At 66.1% G+C, this 24,501-nt stretch overlaps 5 protein-coding genes across 5 annotated transcripts; all 5 read right to left on the bottom strand.

Annotated features, from left to right (window-relative positions):
- Positions 1 to 243: 243 nt before the first annotated feature.
- Positions 244 to 4,104, bottom strand: CHLNCDRAFT_141982 (hypothetical protein; the record flags this gene model as incomplete). Its single annotated transcript, XM_005849957.1, has 10 exons — positions 244 to 363; positions 999 to 1,284; positions 1,434 to 1,588; positions 1,836 to 1,945; positions 2,158 to 2,255; positions 2,420 to 2,528; positions 2,686 to 2,849; positions 3,105 to 3,234; positions 3,486 to 3,695; positions 3,834 to 4,104. 10 exons carry the CDS (start codon positions 4,102 to 4,104, stop codon positions 244 to 246), a joined length of 1,653 nt encoding a protein of 550 aa, XP_005850019.1.
- A 370-nt stretch (positions 4,105 to 4,474) lies between these two features.
- CHLNCDRAFT_141981 (hypothetical protein) lies at positions 4,475 to 7,476 on the bottom strand (the record flags this gene model as incomplete). Its single annotated transcript, XM_005849956.1, has 10 exons — positions 4,475 to 4,557; positions 4,694 to 4,832; positions 4,950 to 5,074; positions 5,225 to 5,383; positions 5,524 to 5,653; positions 5,873 to 5,986; positions 6,161 to 6,227; positions 6,331 to 6,396; positions 6,508 to 6,616; positions 7,119 to 7,476. 10 exons carry the CDS (start codon positions 7,474 to 7,476, stop codon positions 4,475 to 4,477), a joined length of 1,350 nt encoding a protein of 449 aa, XP_005850018.1.
- A 642-nt stretch (positions 7,477 to 8,118) lies between these two features.
- On the bottom strand, positions 8,119 to 12,712 carry CHLNCDRAFT_141980 (hypothetical protein; the record flags this gene model as incomplete). The annotated part of the gene is made up of 12 exons (XM_005849955.1): positions 8,119 to 8,201; positions 8,340 to 8,478; positions 8,612 to 8,736; positions 8,857 to 9,009; positions 9,148 to 9,613; positions 9,760 to 9,826; positions 9,972 to 10,037; positions 10,140 to 10,314; positions 10,446 to 10,614; positions 12,012 to 12,122; positions 12,298 to 12,364; positions 12,618 to 12,712. The coding sequence occupies 12 exons, from the start codon at positions 12,710 to 12,712 to the stop codon at positions 8,119 to 8,121; spliced, it is 1,716 nt and encodes a 571-aa protein (XP_005850017.1).
- Positions 12,713 to 13,136: 424 nt separating this feature from the next.
- Positions 13,137 to 13,631, bottom strand: CHLNCDRAFT_12772 (hypothetical protein; the record flags this gene model as incomplete). The annotated part of the gene is made up of 1 exon (XM_005849954.1): positions 13,137 to 13,631. A coding segment is annotated over one exon (495 nt), but the record flags the coding sequence as incomplete, so codon positions are not given.
- A 1,288-nt stretch (positions 13,632 to 14,919) lies between these two features.
- CHLNCDRAFT_57029 (hypothetical protein) lies at positions 14,920 to 24,224 on the bottom strand (the record flags this gene model as incomplete). Its single annotated transcript, XM_005849953.1, has 26 exons — positions 14,920 to 15,176; positions 15,364 to 15,435; positions 15,593 to 15,771; positions 15,968 to 16,061; positions 16,308 to 16,412; positions 16,608 to 16,712; positions 16,864 to 16,984; positions 17,169 to 17,286; positions 17,549 to 17,660; positions 17,891 to 18,034; positions 18,267 to 18,381; positions 18,615 to 18,781; positions 18,997 to 19,099; positions 19,366 to 19,466; positions 19,747 to 19,820; positions 19,945 to 20,016; positions 20,222 to 20,398; positions 20,659 to 20,777; positions 20,964 to 21,145; positions 21,376 to 21,476; positions 21,691 to 21,811; positions 21,963 to 22,221; positions 22,440 to 22,997; positions 23,180 to 23,601; positions 23,818 to 23,887; positions 24,076 to 24,224. 26 exons carry the CDS (start codon positions 24,222 to 24,224, stop codon positions 15,018 to 15,020), a joined length of 3,999 nt encoding a protein of 1,332 aa, XP_005850015.1. The 3' UTR covers positions 14,920 to 15,017.
- Between the last annotated feature and the right edge of the window lie 277 nt (positions 24,225 to 24,501).

Here is a 24,501-nt window from a genome sequence, read left to right as displayed (position 1 = left end):
TGCCAGGAGGCGCCGCCGCCCCCGCTCGCACTGCTCGGGCAGGCCATGCCTGTTCCAGAATGTCTTGCAAAGTCATGTGCATGTCAGCTAATCAAGAGACTGTAGCAAGTCAGTTAATCAAGCGAATATTACTTTGGGTCCATCAAGAATTGAGCCTGGCGGTGCCCAGCCGCCGCTCCAGTCCTGTCTCGGGCGGGGGATGCCCTGGGCCATGGGTCAATGAGTTCGTGTGTCAATGAGGGCTCAGACCTCCTTTGGATCCACCAAGTTGTCAAAGGTCAGATCCACGCCCTTGTAGGTCTTAGCAGGAGCGCAGTAATCGACCCCCTCCGAGTTGAGCTGCGGCGGCGCCGTGTCGCACCACTGCACACAGAGTGGGAGGGGAGCCTCGGCAGCAGCAGCATCCACAGGTTCGGCTGCCAATGGCGGAAGTCGGCTATCGATGGCGGGAATCACAGCCTAACAACCAGGCTGGGGCAAGCCAGCCCCCTGCCTGCTGCATCCTCCAGGCGCAACTGGACAGGCCACCAGCGTGCATGGCATGGCATGGCATGGCATGGCATGGCATGAGGTGGTAGCAGCAGCGGCAGAGCCAGGCAGACGCAGGCCTTGCCTGCGGCATCAGCTCATATTTGAAGTTGGTTCCGTTCCAGTCCAGGGGCGAGAGGCGCAGCCCCCGCGCCTCCAGCTGTGCCATGAGCCGCCTCAGCCGCCCCTCGGCGGCCGCCGGGTCCTGCGGCGGCAGCGGTCGTGCCCAAGCAGGCAGGTGTCGGGCGTCTTGGGCCTGTGCTGCTGCCAGCAGGGAGGCACGGAGCACAGCAGAAGCAGGAAAGGGCGCAGCATGGGCCTGCCACTGCCCCAGCACGCGTGGCATCGGCGACCTCCCTGCCAGCGACAGTTCCCACACCCTCGCTTCACCAGCTGCTTCTCACCCCCACCCCACCCCACCCCACCCCCCACCCCCCCCAAGCTGCTCCTCCCGCCCACCCCAGCAGCACCTGCGTGTCCTTCTCCGGGCTCCACAGCCGCTCGGCCAGCGCGGCGGCGCGGGGCCACACCACATAGTCCAGAATCGACGGCACGATGTGCTCCGACCAGGTCGCCACCTCGGCGCCCAGTAGGCGGCTGGGGTCGCCGCTTGTGGCGTTGAAGGTCTCCAGAGGGTTTGCCAAGTAAATGGTTGTCCAGTTGTTAAGGGGAGCGCACCAATTGGGCGGAGAGGTGGGCGTGCCCAGCCCGCAGTCCAGGTACAGCCGGCGCCAGGGCATCCAGACCACGTTGTACCTGCGGCGGTACGGCAGCATGATGCGGTTACAGCACATGTTTTGGGGTGCATGGCGCGCCCCTCCCATCCACTCAGCGCACGCAGAGCCCAGCCTGCGCTGAGGGCGGCAGGCCCTGCCTGGACGCGTGGCAGCGCAGCCCCAGCTCACCCTGCGTCTGTCATTGCCGCGGTGTTGTTTGTGTCCAGCCAGCTGAGCAGCACAGAGCCCCTGGGCAGCGCCGGAGTGCCTGAGAAGTTCCAGGTGCCGTAGCTTTCGTCCCAGACAGCCATAGTGCGGCCCGCACCGTTGATGGTGGCGGCAACCTGCGCCAGTGAGGCGGCAATGTGCCGGGGTGGTGAGCGGCGGGACACACGGCACGAGTGGTTCCGGCGCTGTGCAACCGGCTGCTTGGGGGCTCAAGCAGGTCCCTCAGCACGGCTCGGTGCCGGCAGGCAGTGGCAGGGCGAGCCTGCGCCTGCAGCATGCAGGCCAGCAGCAGCAGCGCCCCGCCACCACACGCCCACCGCCGCACGCACACCGCCACCACCACAGCACACCACCACCGCACACCTGCTCCTGGAAGCCCGCCAGCTTCCGCACCATCTTCTCCTGGAACTGGGGGTAGTCCGAGGCGTTTTGGGCCACCACGGTGGCGTTGTTCCAGCAGTTGAAGTTGACCTCTGCAGGGTGGGAAGAAAGCGCAAGGTGGGAGGAAAGAACGAGCGTCGCGCAACGAAAAGCCGATGTCCCTTCCAGCCCATCTCATTAGCGATACGCAGTCCACAGCCATCCGACCGCGCCCCGCTACTCGGCTCGACATAAGCCTCGAGCTGCCCCTGCCCCCGCATGTGGCGGGGCCCGAGGCCGCCCTGTGGGGCCGCCCTGCCCTCACCGTCGGCGCCTGAGGAGATGATGCTGTTGGGGAAGAGCTCCATCATCTCGTCCAGCAGCTGGCTGGCCAGCCCCGCCTGGTCAGGCTTCAGCTGGCCCCTGCATGCAACGTGTGGCGCGGCGGGGAGTGAAACAAAGATCTGGCCATGAAACAAAGCAACCTCGAAATCGGCAGCAGGCAGGCGGGCCCGCCGGCGCCGAGCAAGAACGCCAGGCCCAGCCACCGCGGCTGGCATGGAGGCTCCCTGCCGTACGCCTCTCACGCTGGCGGCTGGTTGGCCATGACGTTAGGGACGCCGGTTCCGTCCCAGGGCAGGTAGTCCAGGCAGTCCACAAGGCCGGGGTCGGCCTTCCCGAAGATCGCGGTGTGGCCTGCAGTGGAGAAGGTTGCCAGGTGGGCGGGGCAGGCAGCTGAGAAGGCAGCATGGGCAGTACGACGCTCAATGGCAGAGCGCGGCCCTCCAGCCGGCCCCCTCTTCTCCCCGGCTGCCATCCCTGCCTGCACGCGCTCCTGCTGGCAGTGGCGCACCCGGCAGGTCGAACTCGGGCAGCACGCGGATGCCTCGGGCAAAGGCGTATCGCACCACCTCCCGCGCATCCTCTTGCGTGAAGCGCTGCTCTTTGGAGTAGGGCAGCCAGAGGCGGGGGTCGAAGCGCAGCTCAAGCGGCTGGCTCTGGCTGTCGTACACGTGCCTGCGCTCACGCACCAGCACAGCACGGCGAGTTGGGAGGTGGCGGGCGGGTGTGGGGACGGTACGCTGTGTGCTGGCTGACGGCAGGGCTCGGCATGGGGGTGGCACACAGAATCCCTGCTGCAGGCTGATTGGGAAGCTTCCCACCGTGCTCGCTCCAGGAGCTCTTCCGAGCGCCCAGATCCAGCCCCACCCACACCAGGGCAGCCCATCCATCCTGGCAGGCAGGCAGGCCGCTACACCCCAGGCCACGCACCAGTGCAGCACATTCATCTTGGTGGCGTGCATGGGATCCAGGATCTTGCGCTTGAGGTCCTCCACGCTGAACCAGTGGCGGGCGGTGTCCACCAGCACGCCCCGGTGGCCAAACCGAGGGGTATCCTCCACTGCGGCGGCGGCGGCGGCAGGACGTTGAGGCGGGCAAGTGGAGGATGCGTGGTGAGAATGCAATGGAGGGAGGTGGGGACATGGCAGCGGCGGTGGGACTGAACCAGGCGGGCGGGAGGTGGTGGGCTGGAAGTGGAGCTGCGAGGGCAGCACCACTGCCCCACACATGCAGGAAACTGAGCAGGCAGTATGTGCTATCCCCGGCCCAACCACCACTGCCGCACAGGGCTTGCACACCACGCAGACAGACCTTCGATGGGCAGGCAGGTGAGGCCGCAGGTGCCGTTGGCCAGAGATGAGAGGGTGGACAGCGCCCAGTTGGCTCCAAAGATCTCGGCGGCGGCGATGGTGATGGCTCCCGCCTCGTCGATCTGAAGGGAATAGCTCTCATCGTTTTCATGGGAGTAGCAGGAGGGCTGCGTGCAGGAGGCATTGGCGATGACGACGCTGATAGTAGGGCCTGCGCGGGAGGGGTTGGAGGAGAGACGAGGCAAGGCAGGCAGGCCATAAATGGTCAGCTTCAGGGCCGGCAATCGGTTTGTGGCACAGGCGGAGCTCATCTTTGGGGGCGTGGGCAGTTGGCGGTCCCCACCCCCACCTGTGGCGGCAGGCCCCGCCTCGATGCCGCAGCCCCATTCAGGCAGCGCGGCCTGTAGGGCAGCCTCTACATACGCGGTTGCCTCGTCAGCCTGACCGCTGAGCACGCGGACTTGCAGCTGCGCGCCGGCCAGGCCCAGCGGGCTGCCGCCGTTGCAGGCGCCGTGCGACAGACTGGCGGGGCGGGGCCAGACCATGGGCGCCTCGCTGTCGGCGCGCGCTTGCTGCGGGCCGCTGAGCAGGAGCACGTGTAGCAGCATGGCAACAAGCATGGTGGGGTGCCGCAGCCTGCATCTCGCATGGAATTGTGGCATGTTCGCGAAGGTGGTGCGCTGGGTGCGCTGGCCGCACAACCAAAATAGGCACGCAAGAACTGCTGAACGCAGCGGCATTCGCCCGCGCGGTATTTTGCTCGGGGGGTATTTTTGCCCCCGGCGCCGCGTGTCCTGGCGGCGTGCCGGTCGCTGGCCTGGCACACGGTGCAGCCCCACAGCACAACAGGCAGAATTTACAGATTGACACATCACGGAAAGAATTGCTGCAGGCTGCTCGGTATGTGGCACAGCCGGTAGTCAAGTCTAGAGTCGTCCAGCGGCTGCCCGCCGCAGCCGCTCGGCATGATGCCGTGCGCACGCACCAGGCTCAGCCGCTGTGCTGCACCTCCTGCTTCACGTTCCACCTCTGATCATCTTCTTTCGCTACTCGCACGCCCAGGATCTCGCCGTCTGCAGGCAGCCACACAGGGTGGGCTCATTTGGGGAGGCGTGCAGGCACGGGCTGCCCACAGCCAGCGGGAACCGCACGCTGGCCTTGGAGCACCTTGCGGCACAAAGCCTTTTGCTGCCCCAGCGGCATCCCCACCTGCAGCCCCCGCAGAGAAGGAGGGCTCCGGCTTGTCGGATCCAGCGGCGCCCTGCGACACAATCTCCACACCCGACACGGAAGGCAGCGGCGGGGGCTGCCAGCCCAGCGGCCGCCGCAGCCGCACCAGCACCTCGGGCTGCAGGCAGAGGGGAAGTAAGAAGGCCAGTGGTTCATCACGTTTCATCACAGGACTCCCAGCAACAGCCATTCCTTGGCGCCCGCATGCCCCACAACACTGCTCTCTACGCCACACCTGTGGCCTGCCTCGATGTGTCAGCCAGCACTCCAGCACGCGCAGGAGAAAGAGCAGGCGGTGGGAGGCCTCTGCATCGCCTGCCTGATGCCTGCCCAGCAGGCTCCACAGCTCATCCAGCGCCTCTGCAGGCAGGTGGGACCAAACCAGGCAGAAGAAGTTGAGGATGCAGAGACCTGCCTGGCTTAGCAGTAGCCTTTCTGCTGCTGGAGCATGCAAACATGCATGTGCAGCGATGTGGGATTCCCTGCCTGGCTGATCTGCTGCCTGCCTACCTGCGCTCATCCCCATGCCGCTGCCCCAGCTCTGCACCGCCGGCGGCACTCGAGTGACCCGCTCGCGCGGAAGCGCGCCGCCGCTGCGCAGAGCGAGGGGCGCTTCGGTCTGCTTCTCGCCTGGAGCCAGGTAGCGGCACACCAGCTTGCCCAGCTCAGCTGCAGGCGGGGCGGCAGGTGTGACACACACACACCAGGTGAGATGAAAGGCTTTCAACTGCAGAATGGATTTCAGATTCGCGCCCATCTGTCGAAGGCTGCCAGCTGATGGCAGCAGCCCTGGGCAGCTGCCTGCTCACCTGCATCGAAGGCCTTCCGCTGCAGAGCCGCATACTCCCGCTCAGCAGCCTGCGCAGCGGTCACTTGCCGCTGCCGCTTGGCAGCAGGCTGCTCCTGCTGCTGCTGCCGCTTGCCGCCGCGCTGCTGTTCCTGCGGTGGTGGCGGCGGCATGCCCCTGGCAGTGGATGCAGCAGGACCTGCTGCCACTGCCGTGGCCGGCTGCTGGCGAAGCCGCCTCAACTCGGCAGCAGCAGCAGCAGCAGCAGCAACAGAGCTTGCTGGGTGCCCGCGTTGGCCAGAAGCAGCCGCCTCCCCGGCCCCAGGCGGGTTCCGCTCGCCGCTGCCCCTGCTGCCCGTACGCTGCACCACCTGCTGCTGCTGGTCGCCCGCCGCCTGCTCTTGCTTCCCCTCCTGCTGCACCAGCAGGCCGGCACGATACTCAGCCTGCACCTGCCCATCCTCCCCCAGCAGCTGGAACCGCTCCTGCAAGCAGGTAGGTTGGGCAGCGGGCCGATCATCGGAACAATCAGGCAGGCAGGCAGATGTACATCACTGGAGCTGCTAGCTGCTGGCAGGATTGCTGACCAGGGAGCTGCACAACACTCTGAGGCAGGCAGACTGCCCAGGCCAAGAATGCTCTGGCCAGCAGGCGCTCACGTGCTGCAGGCGCAACAGCTGCATCCTCCAGTGCAGGCCGACGCCCTCAAACTCCACGCAGTGCACCCTGCAGGCTTTTGATAGGCAGGCGATGGGCAGCATTTCACTCAATACAACAGCGGGCGTGAGAAGCTGGCACCTGCCTGGCATGCCCAGCAAGCCCAGCCCACCTGTCGGGCATCGTGCACTGGATGATGGTGCCGTCCACCCACTCCTGCCGATTCGGCCACCACACCCTGCAAGGGGGCAGGGCACAGGCGTCTTGGCATGCACAGGTTTCAGCACATGTACACACATACTGCTTGCAGCAGCAGGTAAACCCAGCACACCTGACTGGTTTGCCACACAGGTCGGGCCCAAAGACGTGGGCAGCAGCCTCGCCGCGCGCTGCAGAGGGCTCTTCCTGTGGCGCCGCTGCGGCTGCCTCCCCTGCTGCCTGGTCCACTGCCGCACCCTCTGTGGAAGATGGGGCGGAACCAACTCCAGCTGTTGCTGGCCGAGGCTCTGCCGCCTCTCCCCCAGCTGCGCCTGCCGCTGGATGCTCTGGCTCACGCAGCGCGCTTGCAGGCCGGGCCGAGTTGGCAGCAGCCCGACCCGATGTGGCGCCTGCACAGACACCAAGGGAGGGTTGGCTCCCAAGCACCGCTATGTACACACTTCACTGCAGCACAAAACTGTGGGTTCATAAAAGTCACGATCAACTCGCCTGGCTGTGCGGCCTGCTGCTGCTCCAGCTCAAGGAGAACCCTGGATGCATGCGTCTTGTTGCGCTCCAGTGCCACATCACGGGGTGTGCGTCCATCATGGTCATACGCAGTTAAATCTGCCCCAGCAGCCACCAGAACGTCAATGACGGCGATGAAGCCAGTACTAGCAGCATAGTGGAGCGCTGTCCAGCCATGATTCGTGGCCGCTGCGTTAACGCTGGCCCCTGCCTCCAGCAGTGCGCGCACGGCACCCTTGCTGCGTTTGAATGCCGCGGCCATCAGCGCTGTTTGGTGACACTCATCGGCTACGGCAGTGCTGGCCCCTGCCTCCAGCAGGGCCCGCACGCAGCCCTCGCTGCCCGCCATTGCAGCGTCCATCAGCGCTGTCCAGCCGCTGCTGTCAGCTGCATCGACGCGGGCGCCTGCCGCCAGCAGCACCTTTATGTTGCCGCTCTTGGCGGACTTGGCGGCGTTGTGAAGCGGCGTGCGACCCGAGAGCTCGCCATCCTCCACGGCAGCATTCACCAAGATGCGATGCTGCTGGATGAGCTTCTTGAACTCCGCCGCCGATGCGCTGCCAGCTGCTTCGTACAGCAGCTTCGTGGGCATTGCGCTGCGATGACGGTGCCTGCAGCGCCGCCACGGCAGCGCGGTGCGCAGCAGGTGGCGGCGGCGGTGAGAGGCGGGCGGCGGGAGGCGGCAGCCCTCGAGCAGCAGCGAGCTCGCATGAGCTGCGTCAGGTGCCGGGAGCTCACGCCAATCCTCGCAAGGCGTTCCGAGTGCAGCTAGGGTTCAATCAGGATTCAAGCCCACGGCGCGTGCCCTCACCCGTGCGGCTGCTCACGTCCTCACAGCACCACTCTTGATCGCGAAACTGGGCGTCTACGGCTGCCAAGCAGGGGCTGGACTGCCGATGGCACTTGGTGCAGCCGCTGAGTTCCAACTCAAGCTGGCGATTGAACCGTGCTGGCTGCCGAACATGAATGGGATTGGATCCGCTGGAATCCAGCATGCGTGCCATTTTGCCGCCGCCAGCGATGCAGCGGGCAGGACCGCCCAAACAATAGACGGTCGCTTGCCTGGCGAGTGATGCAGGCCCCAGCACAACAGGCAGAATTTACAGGTTGACACATCACACAAAGGATTGCTGCGGGCTGCTCGGTATGTGGCACAGCCGGTAGTCAAGTCTAGAGTCGTCCAGCGGCTGCCCGCCACAGCCGCACAGCATGATGCAGTGTGCACGCACCAAACTCAGCCGCTGCGCTGCACCTCCTGCTTCACGTTCCACCTCTGATCGCCTTCTTTCTCAATGCGCACGCCCAGAATGTCGCCATCTGCAAGCAGCCACACAGGGTGGGCTCATTTGGGGAGGCGGGCAGGCATGGGCTGCACACAGCCAGCGGCAACGGCTCGCTGCCTGGAAGCACCTTGCGGCACAAAGCCTTTGCCAGTCCCAGCAGCGGCATCCCCACCTGCAGACCCTGCAAGGAAGGAGGGCTCCGGCTTGTCGGATCCAGCGGCGCCCTGCGACACAATCTCCACACCCGACACTAAAGGCAGCAGTGGGGGCCGCCAGCCCAGCGGCCGCCCCAGCCGCACCAGCACCTCGGGCTGCAGGCAGAGGGGGAGTGCGAACGAAGTGCGACACAGCCGAGTGTGATGCCAGCCAGAAACATGTCTTTCCTGCCTCAATTCCTCATAGCAACACAACTGCAGGCCAGCTTCGCTGCTCATTGCGATGCACCTGCGGCCTGTCGGGGTGCGCCAGCCAGCACTCCAGCACGCGCAGGAGGGACAGGAGATGGCGGGAGGCCGCTGCATCCCTTGCGTGGTGCCTGCTCAGCAGGATTTGCAGCTCGTTCAGCGCCTCTGCAGGCGGGAAGGCAAGGCAGGCAGAGAGCTGGGCGATGCGTTGATGTTGCATGGACCAGCCTTGCTCCACCAGCGGCCACTGCCATGTCGAATTTGCATCCCTGCTCCACGGCCCACCTGCGCTCATCCCCATGCGCGGGCCCCAGCTCTGCACTGGTGGTGGCAAGTTTGTGACCCGCTCGCACGGCACGGCACGGCCGCTGCGCAGGTTACGATCTGTCCTCTTCTCGCTTTGGGCGAGGTAGCGGCCCGCCAGCTCGTTGAGCTCAGCTGCGGGCGGCACAGGCTCCAGACAAGAAGCCATGGCCTCAACTGGCAATAGCCAGACTACGGCTACCCATTGAAGGCTGCACCCGCCATCAATTGGGGCTGAAGCAGGCTCAGCAGCTGGGCCAGCTGGCTGCTCACCTGCATCGAATGCCTTCCACTGCAGAGCCGCATACTCCCGCTCAGCAGCCTGTTTGCTAGTCCCCTGCCGCTGCCGCTTGTCAGCAGGCTGCTCCTGGTGCTGCTGCCGCTTGCCAGCGCCCTGTTGCTGCTGTGGTGGTGGCACCGCCATTGCCCCGCGCTTGGCAGTGGATGCGGTGTGGGCTGCTGCTGCTGCCGCGGCAGTCGCCGGTTCCTGGTGAAGCCGCCTCAGCCCGCTGGCAGCAGCGGCAGCATCGGCACCGCTTAACGGCTGTCCCTGTCTGCCAGAACCAGACACAGCCCCAGGCTGGTTGCGCTCGCCGCTGCCCCTACTGCCGGAGCGCTGTCCCATCTGTTGCTCTTGCTGCAGGCCTGCTCCCTCCTGCTGGTCCTGTCGCTGCACCAGTACCCCATCATGATACTCAGCCTGTACCTGCCCATCCTCCCTCAGCAGTTGGAACCTCACCTGCAGCACAGGCAGGGCAGGCGGAGACGGCCAGTTTGCAGGAAGGTACAGTGCAGGATTGCAGCAGGCAGGCAGGGACGCAGTCCAGCTGGAGCAGGCCGGCAGACAATCTAGCTAAAGCGGCGGGGGCGCAGGCAGGCACTCACATGCTGCAAGAGCACACGCTGCATGGTCCACTCAGGCCCCACGCCCTGGAACCTCACAATCTGCACCCTGCAGCCATATCGTGTCGTTGAGCGGCGAGGGAATGAGAAGGAATGAGCAAGCTGGCTCCATTGAAGGAGCTGTGCGGGGTGCTGCACCCAGATGAGCAAATGTTGCTTCAGATCTCGCCAACCCACAAGCATGCAAGGCACACCTGTCTGGCATGATGCACTGCTTGACGGTGCCTGCAACCCAGTCGTGCCGCTCTCCCCACCACACCCTGCAGGTGGACAACCAAAGCGCCACAGCGAGCAGAGGCAGAGTCGACTCACCAATGCCCAACGGCAGCCGGCCCAAGCAGCAGCAGTGCGTCTCAGCACACCTGATGTGGCGGCCCGCAAGCTCCGGCCCAAAATCAATAGCAGCATCAGTCTGCACCGCCGCCGGGGCAACATTGGTCGGCACTGCGGCTGCGGGCACAGCTGGCGGGGCCGCTGCTGCAGCCTCAGATTCAGCTATTGCGGCATGAGCCAGTGCCATAGGTGGTGGCAGCGCGGCTGCAGGCACAGCCGGCGGGACTGCCGCGTCGCATGCTGCCGCACCTGCAGAGGCAGCAAGAGCAGGTTGGTGTAACGCATGAGCACGGCTCACTGAGTTCCCAGTGGGCAGGTCAGTGCCAAAACCTCACCTGGCTGCACGGCGGCAGGGAGCTGCTGCTCCAGATCAAGAAGGCGTTGTGCTGCCTCCTCCAATCTGTACTTCAGTGCCACATCGCGGGGTGTGCGTCCATCATTGTTATGCGCCGCCAAATCTGCCCCAGCAACCTCCAGAACGTCAATGATGGTGACGCTACCGCCCTTGGCAGCAGAGTGAAGCGCTGTCCTGCATCATGGTCAGCTGTGTTGACGCTGGCCCCTGCCTCCAGCAGTGCGCGCACAACTGCCTCGCTGCCCCTAAATGCAGCGTGCATCAGCGCTGTGCAACCGCTGTGATCAGCATTGTCAAGGACGGCTCCCGCCTCCACCAGCGCATCAATTTGGCTCTTGCGGCTGCACATAGCTGCCTTGTGCAGCGGCGTCCTGCCTCGGAACACGGCGACATTCACCCACTCGGGATGCTGCCGGATGAGTTCCTTCAATTTCTCCACCTCTCCACACCCAGCCGATCCGTAGAGCTGATTAACCACGGGCATTCTGGGTGTTTGAATGCCTGCGCCACAGCAACAGCGGCAGCGCAGCAAGTGCAGTGTATGTGACCACCAGTGAGCGGCGGGTGGCGGGAGGCATACTCGTCCCGCGAGCGGCAGCGAGCTCCCATGAGCTGCGGCACGTGCCGGGAGCTCACGTCAACCCTGGCACAGCGTTCCGAGTGCAGCTAGGGTTCAAGCCCGTGGCCAGCAGCGTGCCCTCACCAGTGTGGCTGCGCGTGTCCTCACTGTACCAGTCTTGATCGCGAAACTGGGCGTCTACGGCTGCCAAGCAGGGGCTGGGCTGCCGATGGCACTTGGTGCAGCCGCTGAGTTCCAACTCAAGCTGGTGATTGAACCCTGCTGGGTGGTCGCATGAATGGACTGGATTCGCTGGCAACCCACCATGCATACCATGTGACAATATTGCTCAGGCTGCGCGCCAGCGGTGCAGGGCGCAGCTGCGCAGCGGCGTAGGAAAGTTGGCGCAGCTGCGCGCAATCAATTATGTGCAGGACTTGTACAAACCTTCACATATAGATGTACAAGAGGGGAACAGGGCACACACATTGGGCAAGCTATGTGGGGCGCAGCCGGTGTCACGCTCCCGCCAGCTCAACCGCTGCACACACTCGGGCATCACTTCACAGGGAGTTTGCTTTCTTTCTCAATGCGCACACCCAGGAGGATCTCACCATCTGCAGTCACCAGAACAGGAGGGTCTCAGTCAGTTGGGTGGGCAGGCATGGGCAGCTGCAGAGGCATGGGCGCAGCAGCAAGCCAGCGTGCTCACCGGTATTTCTTGGCAGCAGGCTGTTGCTGCAATTTTGCAGTGGGCTGGCGCAGTCGTTTGCTGGCACGCCGGTTCTGGCCCCTAGCAGTGGATGCAGTGGGGGCCGCAACTGCTGCCGGCTGCTGGCGAAGCCGCCACAGCCCGCTGGCAGCAGCAGCAGCACTGGCAGTGCTTGCTGCCTGCGCCTGTCCGCTCAGCTTCTGGCCAAGGGCAGCAACCTTAATAGCCCGATGGTTGCACTCGCCGCTGCCTCTGCTGCCAGAGCGCTGCGTCACCTGTTGCGCTGGCTGCAGGCCGGCTGCCTGCCGCCCCTCCTGCTGCACCAGCAGCCCATCACGATACTCAGCCTGCACCAGCCCATCTTCCCCCAGGAGCTGAAACCGCTCCTGTAGATTGGCGGGCAAGGCAGCCATTAGAGCAGCAGGCGGATCATCACGACAAGAGGCACGCAGGCAAGTGCGCATGGGGGCGAGCTTCCAGCACGCTGCCAGCAGATGAAGAGCTGCACTGCAGTCAGGGCGGTCTGATGCAAGGCAGCTGCTCGGCTAGCAAGGCACTCACGTGCTGCAGGCGCATCAGCTGCATCCTCCAGTGCAGGCCGACGCCCTCAAACTCCACGCAGTGCACCCTGCAGGCAGTCGAGAGGCAGACACATCACTTTCACCTTAAAATAAACAGCGGGCGCAATGAGCTGGCGCCAGCCCACCTGTCCGGCATCATGCACTGCTTGATGGTGCCAGGCACCCAGTCCTGCTGATTCGATAACCACACCCTGCAGGGAGCCTCGGCAATTCGTCTTGGCTGGCGCAGGCTTTCAGCACATGCGCCACCAGAAACAGCACACACACTGGCTGCACGAGAAGGCGGGCCAGCCAGCACACCTGACTTGCTTGCCGCACACCTCCGGGCCGAAGAGACGAGCAGCACCCTCGTCGCGTGCGGGTGCAGAAGCATCCTGTGGGGCAGCTGCTGCCATCTGCCCTGCCTGTCCCGCTGCTGCTCTCTCTGCAGGTTCTGGCATGGAAACACCACCAGCTGCCGCCTTTTGAGCTGCTGACGGTTCAGGCTCTTCCGCCAGTAATCCAGCTCCGGCTTCCGCTGCCTGCTCTGGCTCATGCAGAATGCGTGTTGGCTGGGCTGAGGTCACAGCAGGCTTATCTATCATGGCGCCTGTGCGGGCATCAGGGGAGGGTTGGGTTCCAAGCATCAACATGCACACACACAGCAGGCGGCAGCACCGCAGGGGTTCCAAGCATCAATAAAAAAACCATTGTCAACTCGCCTGGCTGTGCGGCGGCAAACAATTGCTGCTCCAGCTCAACCAGGCGGCAGGCTGCTTGCACATTATTGTGTTTCACTGCCAAATAACATGCTGTGAAACCGCGACTGTCACGAGCTGCCAAATCCGTCCCAGCCGCCACCAGCCAGTCGATGATGGCGATGCTGCCGCTCTTGGCGGCACAGTGGAGTGCTGTCTGTCCACTGGCAGCAGCGACATCGACGCTGGCTTCTTCCCCCAGTAGTTCATGCACGCACTTCTCATGGCCGTTTGATGCAGCGTGCATCAGCGCAGTGTGGCCATCGTTATCAGCTGCGTCGATGCTGGCCCCTGCCTCTAGCAGCATGCGCAAGCACTCCTCGTAGCCGTAGGATGCAGCGCACATCAGCGCTGTCCACCTAAAAGTGGCAGCTGCGTCAATGCTTGCCCCTGCTGCCAGCAGTGCATGCACACTCTCCTCATAGCCGCTTGATGCAGCGTGCATCAGTGCTGTGTGGCCATCGTTATCAGCTGCGTTGATGCTGGCCCCTGCCACCAGCAGTGCGGGCAAGCACTCCTCGCAGCCATAGGCGGGATAGGATGCAGCGTACATCAGCGCTGTCCAGCCGGAACTGTCGGCTGCGTCAATGCTTGCCCCTGCTGCCAGCAGTGTCCGTAAGCACTGGTCCTGGCCTTGCGCAGCAGCACTCATCAACGCCGTGCTGCCATCAGGCCTAGCTGCGTCCAAACTGGCCCCTGCCTCCAGCAGTATGCCAACACACTTCTTGTGGCCGTTCATTGCAGCGAGCATCAGTGCTGTGCTGCCAAGTGGATCAGCTGCGTTCAACCTGGCCCCTGCCGTCACCAGCACCCGCAGGCACGCCTCATGGCCATTGCGTGCAGCACACCACAGTGCCGTCTGGCCCAAGCCATCAGCTGCATCGACGCTGGCCCCCGCCTTCAGCAGTGCACGCACACACGCCTCGTGGCCTTCAATTGCTGCGATCGTTAGTGCTGTCCAGCCACTGCAGTCAGCTGCATCAATGCTGGCCCCTGCCTTCAGTAGTGCTCGCACACATGCCTCGCGACCCTTGGCTGCAGCGAGCATCAGTGCACTGCAGCCGCGGCTATCAGGTGCGTCAGCCCTAGCGCCTGCCTCCAGCAGTGTGCGCACACACGTCTCATGGCCGTTGCATGCCGCGAGCATTAAAGCTGTCCAGCCAGTGCCGTCAGCTGCAGTAATGCTGTTCTCTGACACCAGCAGCTGGTGGATGTAACCGTCGTGGACCGCCGGGCAATGAGCCCAGCGTTGCGGCCCGGGAACATCCACCCATTCGGGATGCTGCTGGATGAAGCCTGTCAACTCCTCAACATTCCCAGTTGCTGCCAGTTCGTACATTGTGGATGGGTAAAACACGCCTGCATGCCAGATGAAAATGACGATGGGCGGCAGCGGGGTGGCGGCAAGGGCGCCACGGGCTGCTGGCTTATCTTGGCGTTGAACAGGAGCAAGCTCACGGCTCTCATGATTTCAGCGTGAATTCAGGTCGCAGGCAGCGCGAATCTTTCACAAACTCACCCTTCCTGCTCATTCCCACCCTGCATGGGGAGTATGCCGGGGAGCACGGGGAAAACCGCGGGGAGGCCGGGGAATACGACGGGGAGGTCGGGCAATACGACGGGGACGTCGGGGAATACGCCGAAAAGGTCGGGGAATACGGCGGGGAACCCCAACTGGGCCAGCCCGGTGACAATGGCTCCATCGCACGGTGACTATGGCTCCCTGTGAAGAAGAAGAAGAATGACACACGTGGGTGACAACGAGTGCAGGAGGCTGAAACGTCATGCTGCCGCCGCCAGCGGTGCAGGGCGCCACGAACGGGTTGGGACGGCCAGGCCTGACAGTGCTGGATGAATGTCACGATCTCAATGGACGGGAAGTTACACACTTTTAATCGCTCCCCCTGGCACAACAACTGGGAAAAGCTGAGCGGCTGCCCCGCTGCAACACACAGCCCCGCCGTCACACAAACACGTCCATCTCGTGGCGGCGGTACGAGTTGATGCCCTCGTCCTCCATGCGCGGGTAGCAGGCCACCAGCGCATCCTGCGCCCCGATGTACACGTTGTTGTACAGCCGCCAGTACACCTCCCGCACCTTGCAGGCCGGGTGGTACAGGCCCTGCAGCAGGAGGGAGCAAGGTCGAGTGGCGTCTCCAGAACAGCTCGGCAAGCGGGCCTCTGGCAAGCGGGCCAACAAACGCTGAGAGCCCAGTGGAGGCGGCGCAGCAGGCAGCGCCAGGCATTGCAGGCGCCAGGCCAGCTGCCCAGCCACCCAGCTGATGCCGCCCTGCCACGCGCCCGCCCACCTGCAGCAGGTAGTTGAGGATCACGGCGGGGCCCAGCGCCACGCGGCAGCCCTCTATGGCGCCCGTCGTCGACTGCGGGCGGGCAGGGGAGCGGAGCACGCAGGCAAGGGTGAGCGTAGGCATGCCGGCCTCCCCGGCCTCCCACCCATACTTACTTACTTTTCTGCAGTTCTGCAGCAGCAGGCAGCAATGCAGCCGCGCTGGCCCCGCAGCCGCGCCACACGCGCACCTGGATGATGTGGGGGCTGATCTCAAAGATGTTTGGGAAGACGTAGTTGAGCAGGTGGGTGAGCGCGTCCTCGCACCCAAGCCCCGCCACCCCCAGGCTCATGTGCTGCACCACGGAGCAGGCGGTCTGGCGGTGCACCAGGTCGCGATCCATCAGCGCATCCTCCAGCAGCGGGGACACTGCAGCAGGGAAACGAGCAAAGAAGGGAGGGGAAGCGTTGGGAAGGGGAGGGCGGGCGCATGGTGGGTCGTTTGGAGCAGCCAGGTGGGGGCTGCGAGAGCGGCGCAGAGCGGGGGACTGCCCGGGGGCTGCCAGCAAGCAGCTGCCAGCCACAGCTGGCCCCCGCTGCAGCTGCTGATGCCAGGCGCCACCCACCCGCATAGATGTAGTCCTTGCCCATCTCCCCAATGTACTCAAACAGGAAAGAAAGCGCCTTGAGCACGCCGTTCTGCACGTTGAGCTCGGGCACCTGCGCCAGGCACGGAAGGGCGCAGCCGGGGTCGTGTTCAGAGATGGGCGGCGCAATGGGTGTCGCAGGGCGCAGCCGGGTCAGAAACAGTTGTGGCCACGCACCGCAGTGCACACCGCCCTCTGGCCCGCCCAAACCCAGCCGGAGAGTGCCACGCCGCACTGCTTCACGCCCCAGCTCCAACCCCACACACTCAGCCACCAGCCCACCCCCTGCGCTGGCATACCCAGTGCGCCCCTGCCGCACCTTGTATTCGTTCATCAGCGCAGGCAGCACGGTGAAGGGCGCGCACGTCTCCGCCACAATGGCGATGGCCACCGTGGTGCACACGCGGTTCTGGCGCTCTTGCACCTGCAGGCACGGGGCAGGGGTGGCAGGAAGGTGGCAGGAAGGGTCAACGCATGCACCGCGCTGGCTTGGCCCCCTTCTGGTACTTTTATCTTCTGTTTCCAACTTCTGTTTCTAACCACCAGCACCTCCACGCAGCCACATCCACACACAGCCAGACGTGTACACACACGCACACACACACACGCAGCCACCCACCTTGAGGTTATTCAGCAGTGTGACCAGCACGTCCTGGGGGCCGATGGCCTTGGCGATGTAGCCAAAGGTGTTGACCGTGGCGCGCCGGATGGCCTTCTTGTGCGCCTGCGATTGGCCGGCCGGGGGAGGCGGAAAATGGGCAGTCAGGCAGGTGCATCCATGGCGCCGTGCGCTGGCAAACATCCCCCGGCTCCTGCACAGCGTAAATCACAAGCGTTTCCCGCCCTGTGCCACCACGTCTTCCCTCCCGGCCCACCTTGAGCATGTCCAGCAGCTCGAAGCAGATGCGCATCCACTCGCGGGCGGGTACAAACTCGGCGCCGCGGTCGGCGATGCGCCCCACCAAGTCGATGCAGTTCTCCTGCACCTTCTCGTGCCTGCGGTACGGTACGGGCAGCGCAGGACGAGCCAAGTGAGGTGCAGGGCGAGCGAGCAACGCAGGGCAGGCGGCAGGCGCGGGGCCAGCAGCCCCAGCACGCATGCCACGCCAGCATGAGCGCCGAGCTGCAGGCAGGCTGCAAGCTGTGCACACACGCACACGCCGCTTCCACCCGGCCTCACCTGTTCTTGAGGATGGGGGTGAGGCGGGGCAGCAGGTCCTTGATGGGGGGGGTCATGCGGGTCATGCCAATCACCGCCACAATGGACTTGAGGGCGCCCAGGATGGAACCCAGCACCTCTGCAGGAGGACGGGAGGGCAGGAGGAGGCGGGGAGCGGGAGGTGAGCAGGAGAAAAGGGGGCAGGACAGGCGGGGAGGACAGGGGGGCCGCGTGGCGAGCTGCTCAGCACTGAGCGGCCCCAGACAGCCGCGCTGCCGCTGCCGACGGGCCCCAACGGCGCCGCCGCTGTTCCCAGCCACACACTGACACACACACACACACACACGTGCGCACTGCACGCCGTGCCACCACACATGACAGCACGCCGAGCCCGCACGCACCGGGATACTCCTCTCCCAGGTTCTCGTACAGTACCACCCCCAGGTGCGCCAGCAGCTTCTCCTCATCACATTTCTTCATCACAGGAGCGATGCGGCTGATGAGGTCGGCAGCCTGCGGGGTTGGCGAGGCGTGGGGGGGGCAGGGAGACGAGGAGGCAGGGTCGGCACGACGCAGCACAGCAGCCTGTCCTCTTCCTTGCGCTGCTGCCCAGTTTCTGCATGCCCAGGGCACCTGCTCGCCCCACGCAAGCCCAACCGGCTGCCTGCCCCAGCGGCACTGCACTGTCCCTGCCCCTGCCCCCGTCTCCCTGGGGCGTCACTGCAGCAGGGCCGGCGCCGCACCTGCTGCCGGATCTTGGCGCTCTTGTTGTTCAGCCGCCACTTGATGGTACCGCAGATCTGGGGCAGGTAGGGCTTGGCGCGCTGGCCCAGGGCGTTGATGATGGTGCCAAAGCCGTTGAGCACCACGGGCGACTCGTCGGCAAGCTGCGGGCGAGAGGCAGGGCAGGGCACGGGTTGCGGGGAGGACTAGAAGGCAGATGGCGCTCGGGATTTCCGGTGAAGCACACCGGCGTTAAACATCCCGTCCTGCAAACCAACTAGCACCCCCCTCCCAACCATCCATCTACCCTCAGCCCGCTGCCCTGGTCCCACCAGGCCCTCTGAAAACACACACACACACACACACACACACACACACACACGTACGGAAGCCCACCTGCTCCTGGTAGGCATACAGGATGCCGTCGATCAGCAGCTCCTCCAGGCGCGCGTCGATGTCCGCCGCCCCCAGGCCGCGCACCACCTTGTCGCACGTCTCCATCACCATCTTCCTGCGGGCGGGGAGGAAAGGGGTGGAAGGGGGTGGGGGTGGGGGTGGGAGGAAAGAAGGAGGGGCATAGCGCGGCTGGGTGGAAAGAAGCAGGGTGGCGGCAGGCGCGCGAGGGATGCGTTCGAGGCGGCACTGCCGGCCAGGGGCAGCCCGGCTGCCGGCCAAGACCTCCCATCCACCACCGCCTCCCACCCACAGCATGCACAGCATGCACAGCACGCACAGCAGGCCCACCTGTACGGCTCGCTCTCGTCCTTGAGGTCCTCCACCACGCGCCCCACAATCTCGGAGCACCCCACCTTGCCCGCCACCTCCACCGTCGTCTCCACCAGCGCGCGGTAGTTGCGGCGGTCCAGCGCCATGCGCCGCACCCAGAAGTGCTTGAAGAACTCGGGCAGGATCTGCGGGGAGGACGCGGTGGGGGTGGCGTGGAGGGCAGGCGGAGGAGGGGCAGGGGAGGGAGGCATGAGCACGTGGCCAGCGAGCGTTGCGCGGCAACCCACTCCGGGAGACGGCAAGCAGGCGGCGCCTTGCTTCCATTCCCACGCTGCTCCACCGCACCACGCTGCCCTACCGCACCACACTGTGCTGCCCCCAGCTGCTGCCCAGGGCGCACCTCCTGGCGGATGTAGTCTGGCTCCACGCCGTCGGTGCCCACGCACTGCTTCACCACCTTGAGCACGATCTTCTTCATCTCCTCGTCCGGCGTCTGGAACTCCCTGCAGGCAAAGGCCGGGCGAGGGGACCCAGAGGTTAGAGGACGCAGCGGTGGGCACACGGAAGCAGGGGCAGGTTGGGATTGCGGGCAGGGCGAGACCAGCCAGCTTCCTGCCGCTTCTTCCTGGCTGAGTCCCCTGCAGCCCACCGCACCGCCACCACACACAACAACCGAAGCGCCGCCAGCCCCCCTGACGAGGACGACCATACCTAAACCTTTTGCATCCACCCTATGCATGCCGCCCGCCGCACCCCAGGCCGGCCGCACCTGATGAGGATGATCATGACCTCGCGCGTGTAGTAGTTGGCGTACATGGCGTCCATGAGGGGGATGATGAAGCCGATGGACTTGAGGAAGGCGGCCAGCACCTGCGCGGGCACGGGTGGAGGGTGGGGCAGCGAGGGAGGGTGGGTTAGGCATTGGGCTGGCCAGCAGCAGGGCAGCGGGGCAGGGTGGGCGGGCGGGGGAGCGGGGGTGGGTTAGGAGTGGGCTGGGCAGCAGCACGGGTGACTTGGAGTGGGAGGGGAGCAGAGGGCGCGGCAGCAGCAACACGTGATGGCACTGGGAGCCGAGCCCGCAGCTGCATCCAGCTGTGCGCGTGCAGGCGAGCCGGCGTGCAAGGGGTTTGTTGCCCCACGGGCAGCGCACCTTGCCGCGCAGCAGGCGGATGCCCTTCCACAGCGGCTCCAGCACATCATCAAAGCTCTCGATGCCGTAGGGAGCTGCGGGCAGGCAGGCAGCGGAGGCAGGGCAAGGAAGCAGTCAGGGTGCAGAGCACACGGGACAGCGAGGGGAGGGGGAAGCTCCCAGCCCAACGCCACAGCACCGCTGCTGCTGGCGGCTCACCCGACGCCTCTGCCAGCGCCGCAATGGTGAGCGCGGTGATGGTCTTCACCTTCTGGTTCTCGTCCTGCAGGCCTGCAGGCAGGGAAGGCAGGACGGGGCAGGGAGGGCAGGCAGGCGGGTCGGCACGGCTGTCAGCGAGGCTGCTCGGGGCACAGCTTGAGAAGGGCAGCGTCCCCTCCAGCCACCATGCGCTGCACACGCGCAGCCGAGGCACTGTTGCCGTATCGCAAGGGCCTTCTGTTCCACACACGACTGTGCAAAGCAGGAAGGGGCGCACCGTGCTTGACGATGTCCACCAGGGACTTGAGGTGCGGCAGCACGGCGCAGCCCATGAGGATGGCAATCTGCTGCACAATCTTGATGCCCGTGTGCCGCGCCTGCCAGCTCTTCTTGGACTGGCACACCGCCTTGAGGAAGGGCAGCAGCGCGGGGATGCCCAGGGCAGACGCCACCACTGCACGTATATGGCGACGACAGAAGGCGGGGTGGCGTCAGCACGGCCCAGCCCGGCCCAGCAGCAGAGGCCAGGCCATGTGCCACCATGGAGGGGCAGCCTCCTTCAACCACCAGCCGTGCGCAGCGCGGGCGCGTAGAGCAGAGCCCGGCCAGGCAGTGCCTGCATGCCCCGCATGCCCGCCAGCTGCCACCCCGGCCCCACCACCACCCCGCCCCTGCGCCCGCCCCACAAGCCCAGCCCTGCGGCTGGCCACCCACCCGAGAAGGCGCGTGCGGTGGTGTTGCGCACATACTCGTCGACGTTGTCAATGTCGGGGCGCATGGCCGCAATCATGGTGGCCAGGCCTGCAGCCTTGGCCAGGTTGGCGATAATCTCCCTGCGGGGCGGGGCAGGTGGGGCAGCGAGGGGCAAGGGTTCGGCGCGCCGAGGGAGGGCGGGTGGGGTGCACGCAGCAGCAGCAGGGGAGCGAAGGGGCAGGGCGCAGGGTTCAGCCACCACCGTCCGCTGCCTCCCGCAACGCCCTCTGCCCTCCCCGCCCCGAGGCACTGCATGGGGCCACAACCAGAGTGCCGGCCAGTGCAGTGCAGTACGATGCAGTACAGGTACAGCGCAGTACACCACGTGCCTGCCCTCCACGCGAGCATAGTAGTCCTCGTCGATCAGCAGCGGCTCGATGACCACCAGTATCTTGTGGCAGTACGGCCGTACCAACTCGTCCAGCTTGAACAGCACGCGGTCGATGACCTGGCGCCAGGCGGGCGAGGAGGAAAGGAGGAACAGGAAGCGCGGCGGGGTGAGGGGTGGGGAGGGGGCAGAGCAGCAGGAAGAAGCTGGAGGGTGCAGCCCGGCGCTTGGCTCCCCTCACCCCGCACCACCCTGCCTACATCACATGGACACACACCCACGTGTCCCTCCACACACACACAGGCACACAGACGCAGGCGCGCAGCCGCCCATCCCCCTCAGCAGCCCACCTTGACCAGCAGGTGGCGCTCCTGGTCCTCCAGCGTGGGGCTCATCAGCAGCGGCAGGATCTGGTTGAAGAGCGGGCCCGCGCCAAAGTCGCGCGCCTTGTCTGCGGGGCGCAGGGGAGGTGCAGGAAGGGCCGGCAGGGCAGGTGAGCAGGGGAGGGTGGTGCGCCGGCAGCAGCGCGGCCACCAGCCAGCCGCTGTACGGTGCGTGCTGCCAGGGCCGTGCTGTGCTGGCTGGCTGCGACCACACATCCCCACCAGCACACCCACCCACCCACCCACAGACACACACACAACACTCGTACGCCCAAGCCCCACCTGTGAGCTGCCTCAGCGCCGACTTGCGCTGCGGCGGCGTGCCGTTCTTGACCTTGAGCAGTAGCTTCATGATCTTGCGCTCCTTGGCCTCCTCCACAGTCAGCTCCTCCTCGTCGACATCCTGCGGGGCAGGGCAACGAGGGGCAGGCGCAGGTGAGGGCAGCGGGATGCAGCCATGGAGAGAAGCCGGCGGCGCGCGTGCGAAGGGCAACCCGGCGCTGCGGGCCGCCAGGGCAGCCCCAGGGTCACGTGCAGTACCCGCATGGCGGTACCTTGAGCAGCTTCCCAAAGTACTGCTGGTCCTCCGGCTTCATCTCGGGCAGGCCCTCCAGCTGCTGCGGCACATCAAACTTCTGCGCCCTGTCCTCCTCGGGTATCTGGTACAGCGGCGTGCCGCCAAAGGGCGTGGGCGTGGCCATCAGCTTGCGGGCGGGCGTGCGGATGGGCTCGTAGCCGGCCGGCTCCGACAGGATCTTGTAGCCCTCGGCAGCGCCGGGCAGCATCGCATCCAGCTCCTCGTCACTCAGGGGCCTGCAGGGTGGCGCCGAGAGTGTGGGCAGTTTGTTTTGGTCAGTTTGTACGCATGGCTGTGCATGGCTGGAGAGGGACGAGGAGGAAGCTGGAGAGGGATAGCAGGCGGGCAGGCGGGAGGCGGCATGCCAGGGCGCCGCCACGTGCCGCCCAGGACCTGCCGCTGCGCCACCAGCCTCCCAAGGCCCCCAGCCGCCGCGTTTTTGATTCAGCCCCACCTGTTGCGCTCATCCATCTCCCGCTCAATCTTGAGCTGCTGGTAGGCCTCTGGTGTCATGGGCACCGCGCCCAGCGCCGCCTGCTGTGCCGCCAGCATGCCCGGGGTCGGCGTCTCCATGCCCATGCCGCCCGCGGGCGTCGCCATGCCGGCCCCCCAGGCGGGCGTGGCGCCCAGCGCGCCGGCGCCGTAGGCGGGGGTGGCCCCCAGCGCCGCCATGGCGGGCGTGGCGTCCCACCGGCTGCGCTTGCCGGCCGCGGAGGGCGTCTCGCCGGGGCCCGCCTCGCCGCCGCCGTGGCCGGGCGTGGGCGTCGCGTCCCAGCGGTTGCGCTTGGGCTGCGCCGCGCCGTCGGCCGCGTCCCAGCGGCCCGCGGGCGTGGCCTCCGCGCCGCCAGCCCAGATGCGGCCGGGCGTCTCGGAAGGCGCCTGGCCGGGGGTGGCGTCCCAGCGATTGACGGCTGGGGTCGCCTCCACGGCGTCCCAGTCCGACACGGGGGCTGCCGCTGCGGGGGCTGGCGCGGGGGCCGCCTCGGGCGCCGCCGCAACCTTGGGCTTCTTGCTGCAGCAGACACAGCAGGGGAGGAGGGAGGAGGGAGGAGAGAGGTTGAGTGAAACAGGCACCTCTGCACCAGCGGCCCGGGAAAACGCAGCTGCGGCACGCAGCAGCGGCGGCAGCAGAGCAGGAGAGAGGTGCGGGCGCAGCGGGCTAGTCAGAAAGCAGCAGGCCGCGCCGCCACTCACGCCTCGATTGGCACCGAGCTGTCCCATCTGCTGCGCTTGCCGCCCGGCGCGGTGGCCGCGGCGGCGGCCACCGCGGCCGCCGTGGCGGTGGGCGCGGGCGCCGCCGCGGGCGCCGCGGGCGCCGCCGGCGCCATCCCCGACGCCTTGGTCGGCACCGCGTCCAGGGCCGCCAGCTGCGCCTCGGACGCCTCCGCCTCCGCCTTGCGCTTCTCCACGATGTTGCGCAGCGTGTTGTCCCGCTCCCGTGCCAGCTGCGCCTCGCGCATGACGTCGGCGTAGGTGCGCACGCGCGCGTCGGGCGTCTTGTCGCCCATCTGGAAAGCGTCGTTGCGGTCGGGCGAGATGATGCGGTCCAGGCGGCGCTTGGAGTACTCCGACTCGCGGTCCACGATGCGCCGCGACTGCATGAAGCCGCTGCCGTCCTGCAGGCGGCGACGCACGGGCGCGGGCAGGCTCATGTGGACCGGTGCAGCCTGCGCTGCCTGTGCTGCGGCGGCCTGCCGCTTCCCTGCGCTCCCCTCCTGCTCCTGCCCGGCAACGCGCTCGCCGCGCTGGCTCGCCCCAACACACACCCTTCCGCAGCTCCCACACACCGCCACAGCAAGAACAACTCCCCCTGGCCTCGTGCAACAGCGCACCTGGTCGCCGTCGTCCGTCACGGGAAGGTCGTTCATGAGGGACTTTGGCGCTGTGTAGGAGGCCAGCTTGCTGCAAGCAGGTGGGGCAGGCAGCAATGGGCACGCGGGGTGAGGCAAGCGGACTGGCAGGCAGCAAGCAAGCAAGCGCATCGCCGCGGGCGGGGCGGGGCCTACGCAGGCCGGCGGGCCCAGCGCCCACATGCCACGCTGCAGGGCTGCAGGGGCTGCACATGCAGCGCGCTGGGAGTCCCCCCGGACCTGGCCACAGCCCGCTCCCGCTCATCCACATCCTCCTCCTCCTCAATGTCCTGCGCCACCGCGGCATAGCCCGTGACGCCTGCCGAACCGCCATACAGCTCCTCGTCGTAGGCTGCAGAGCCCGTGAGGGGCACCCCCTTGTCAGCCATCGCGGCTGGGCGCCTGCTGCCCGCTGCAGGCCCCTGGCACGACGATGCAGTGTCCGGGCAAGCTGCCAGTTACGGGAAGCGAGCGCCCTGGCGGTGATCGAGAGAAGAGAGTCGGGGAAGCGCACTGGCTGCGCACAGCCCTTTGCGGGGTGGAGGCCACAGTGCAGAGTGGGCCCAGGCTAAACCAACGGCGCCAATTCTCGTCCTCAGCCCGGCTCAGGCAGGACAGGCAGGACACCCTCGCCGCCCACCCGCTCCAAAAGACCAGCGGCATATG

Source organism: Chlorella variabilis (genome assembly GCF_000147415.1).
Source record: "Chlorella variabilis unplaced genomic scaffold CHLNCscaffold_4, whole genome shotgun sequence".
Lineage (NCBI taxonomy): Eukaryota > Viridiplantae > Chlorophyta > Trebouxiophyceae > Chlorellales > Chlorellaceae > Chlorella > Chlorella variabilis.
Note: the sequence above shows the minus strand (reverse complement) of the source record. Positions and strands in the feature narration are given on the sequence as shown.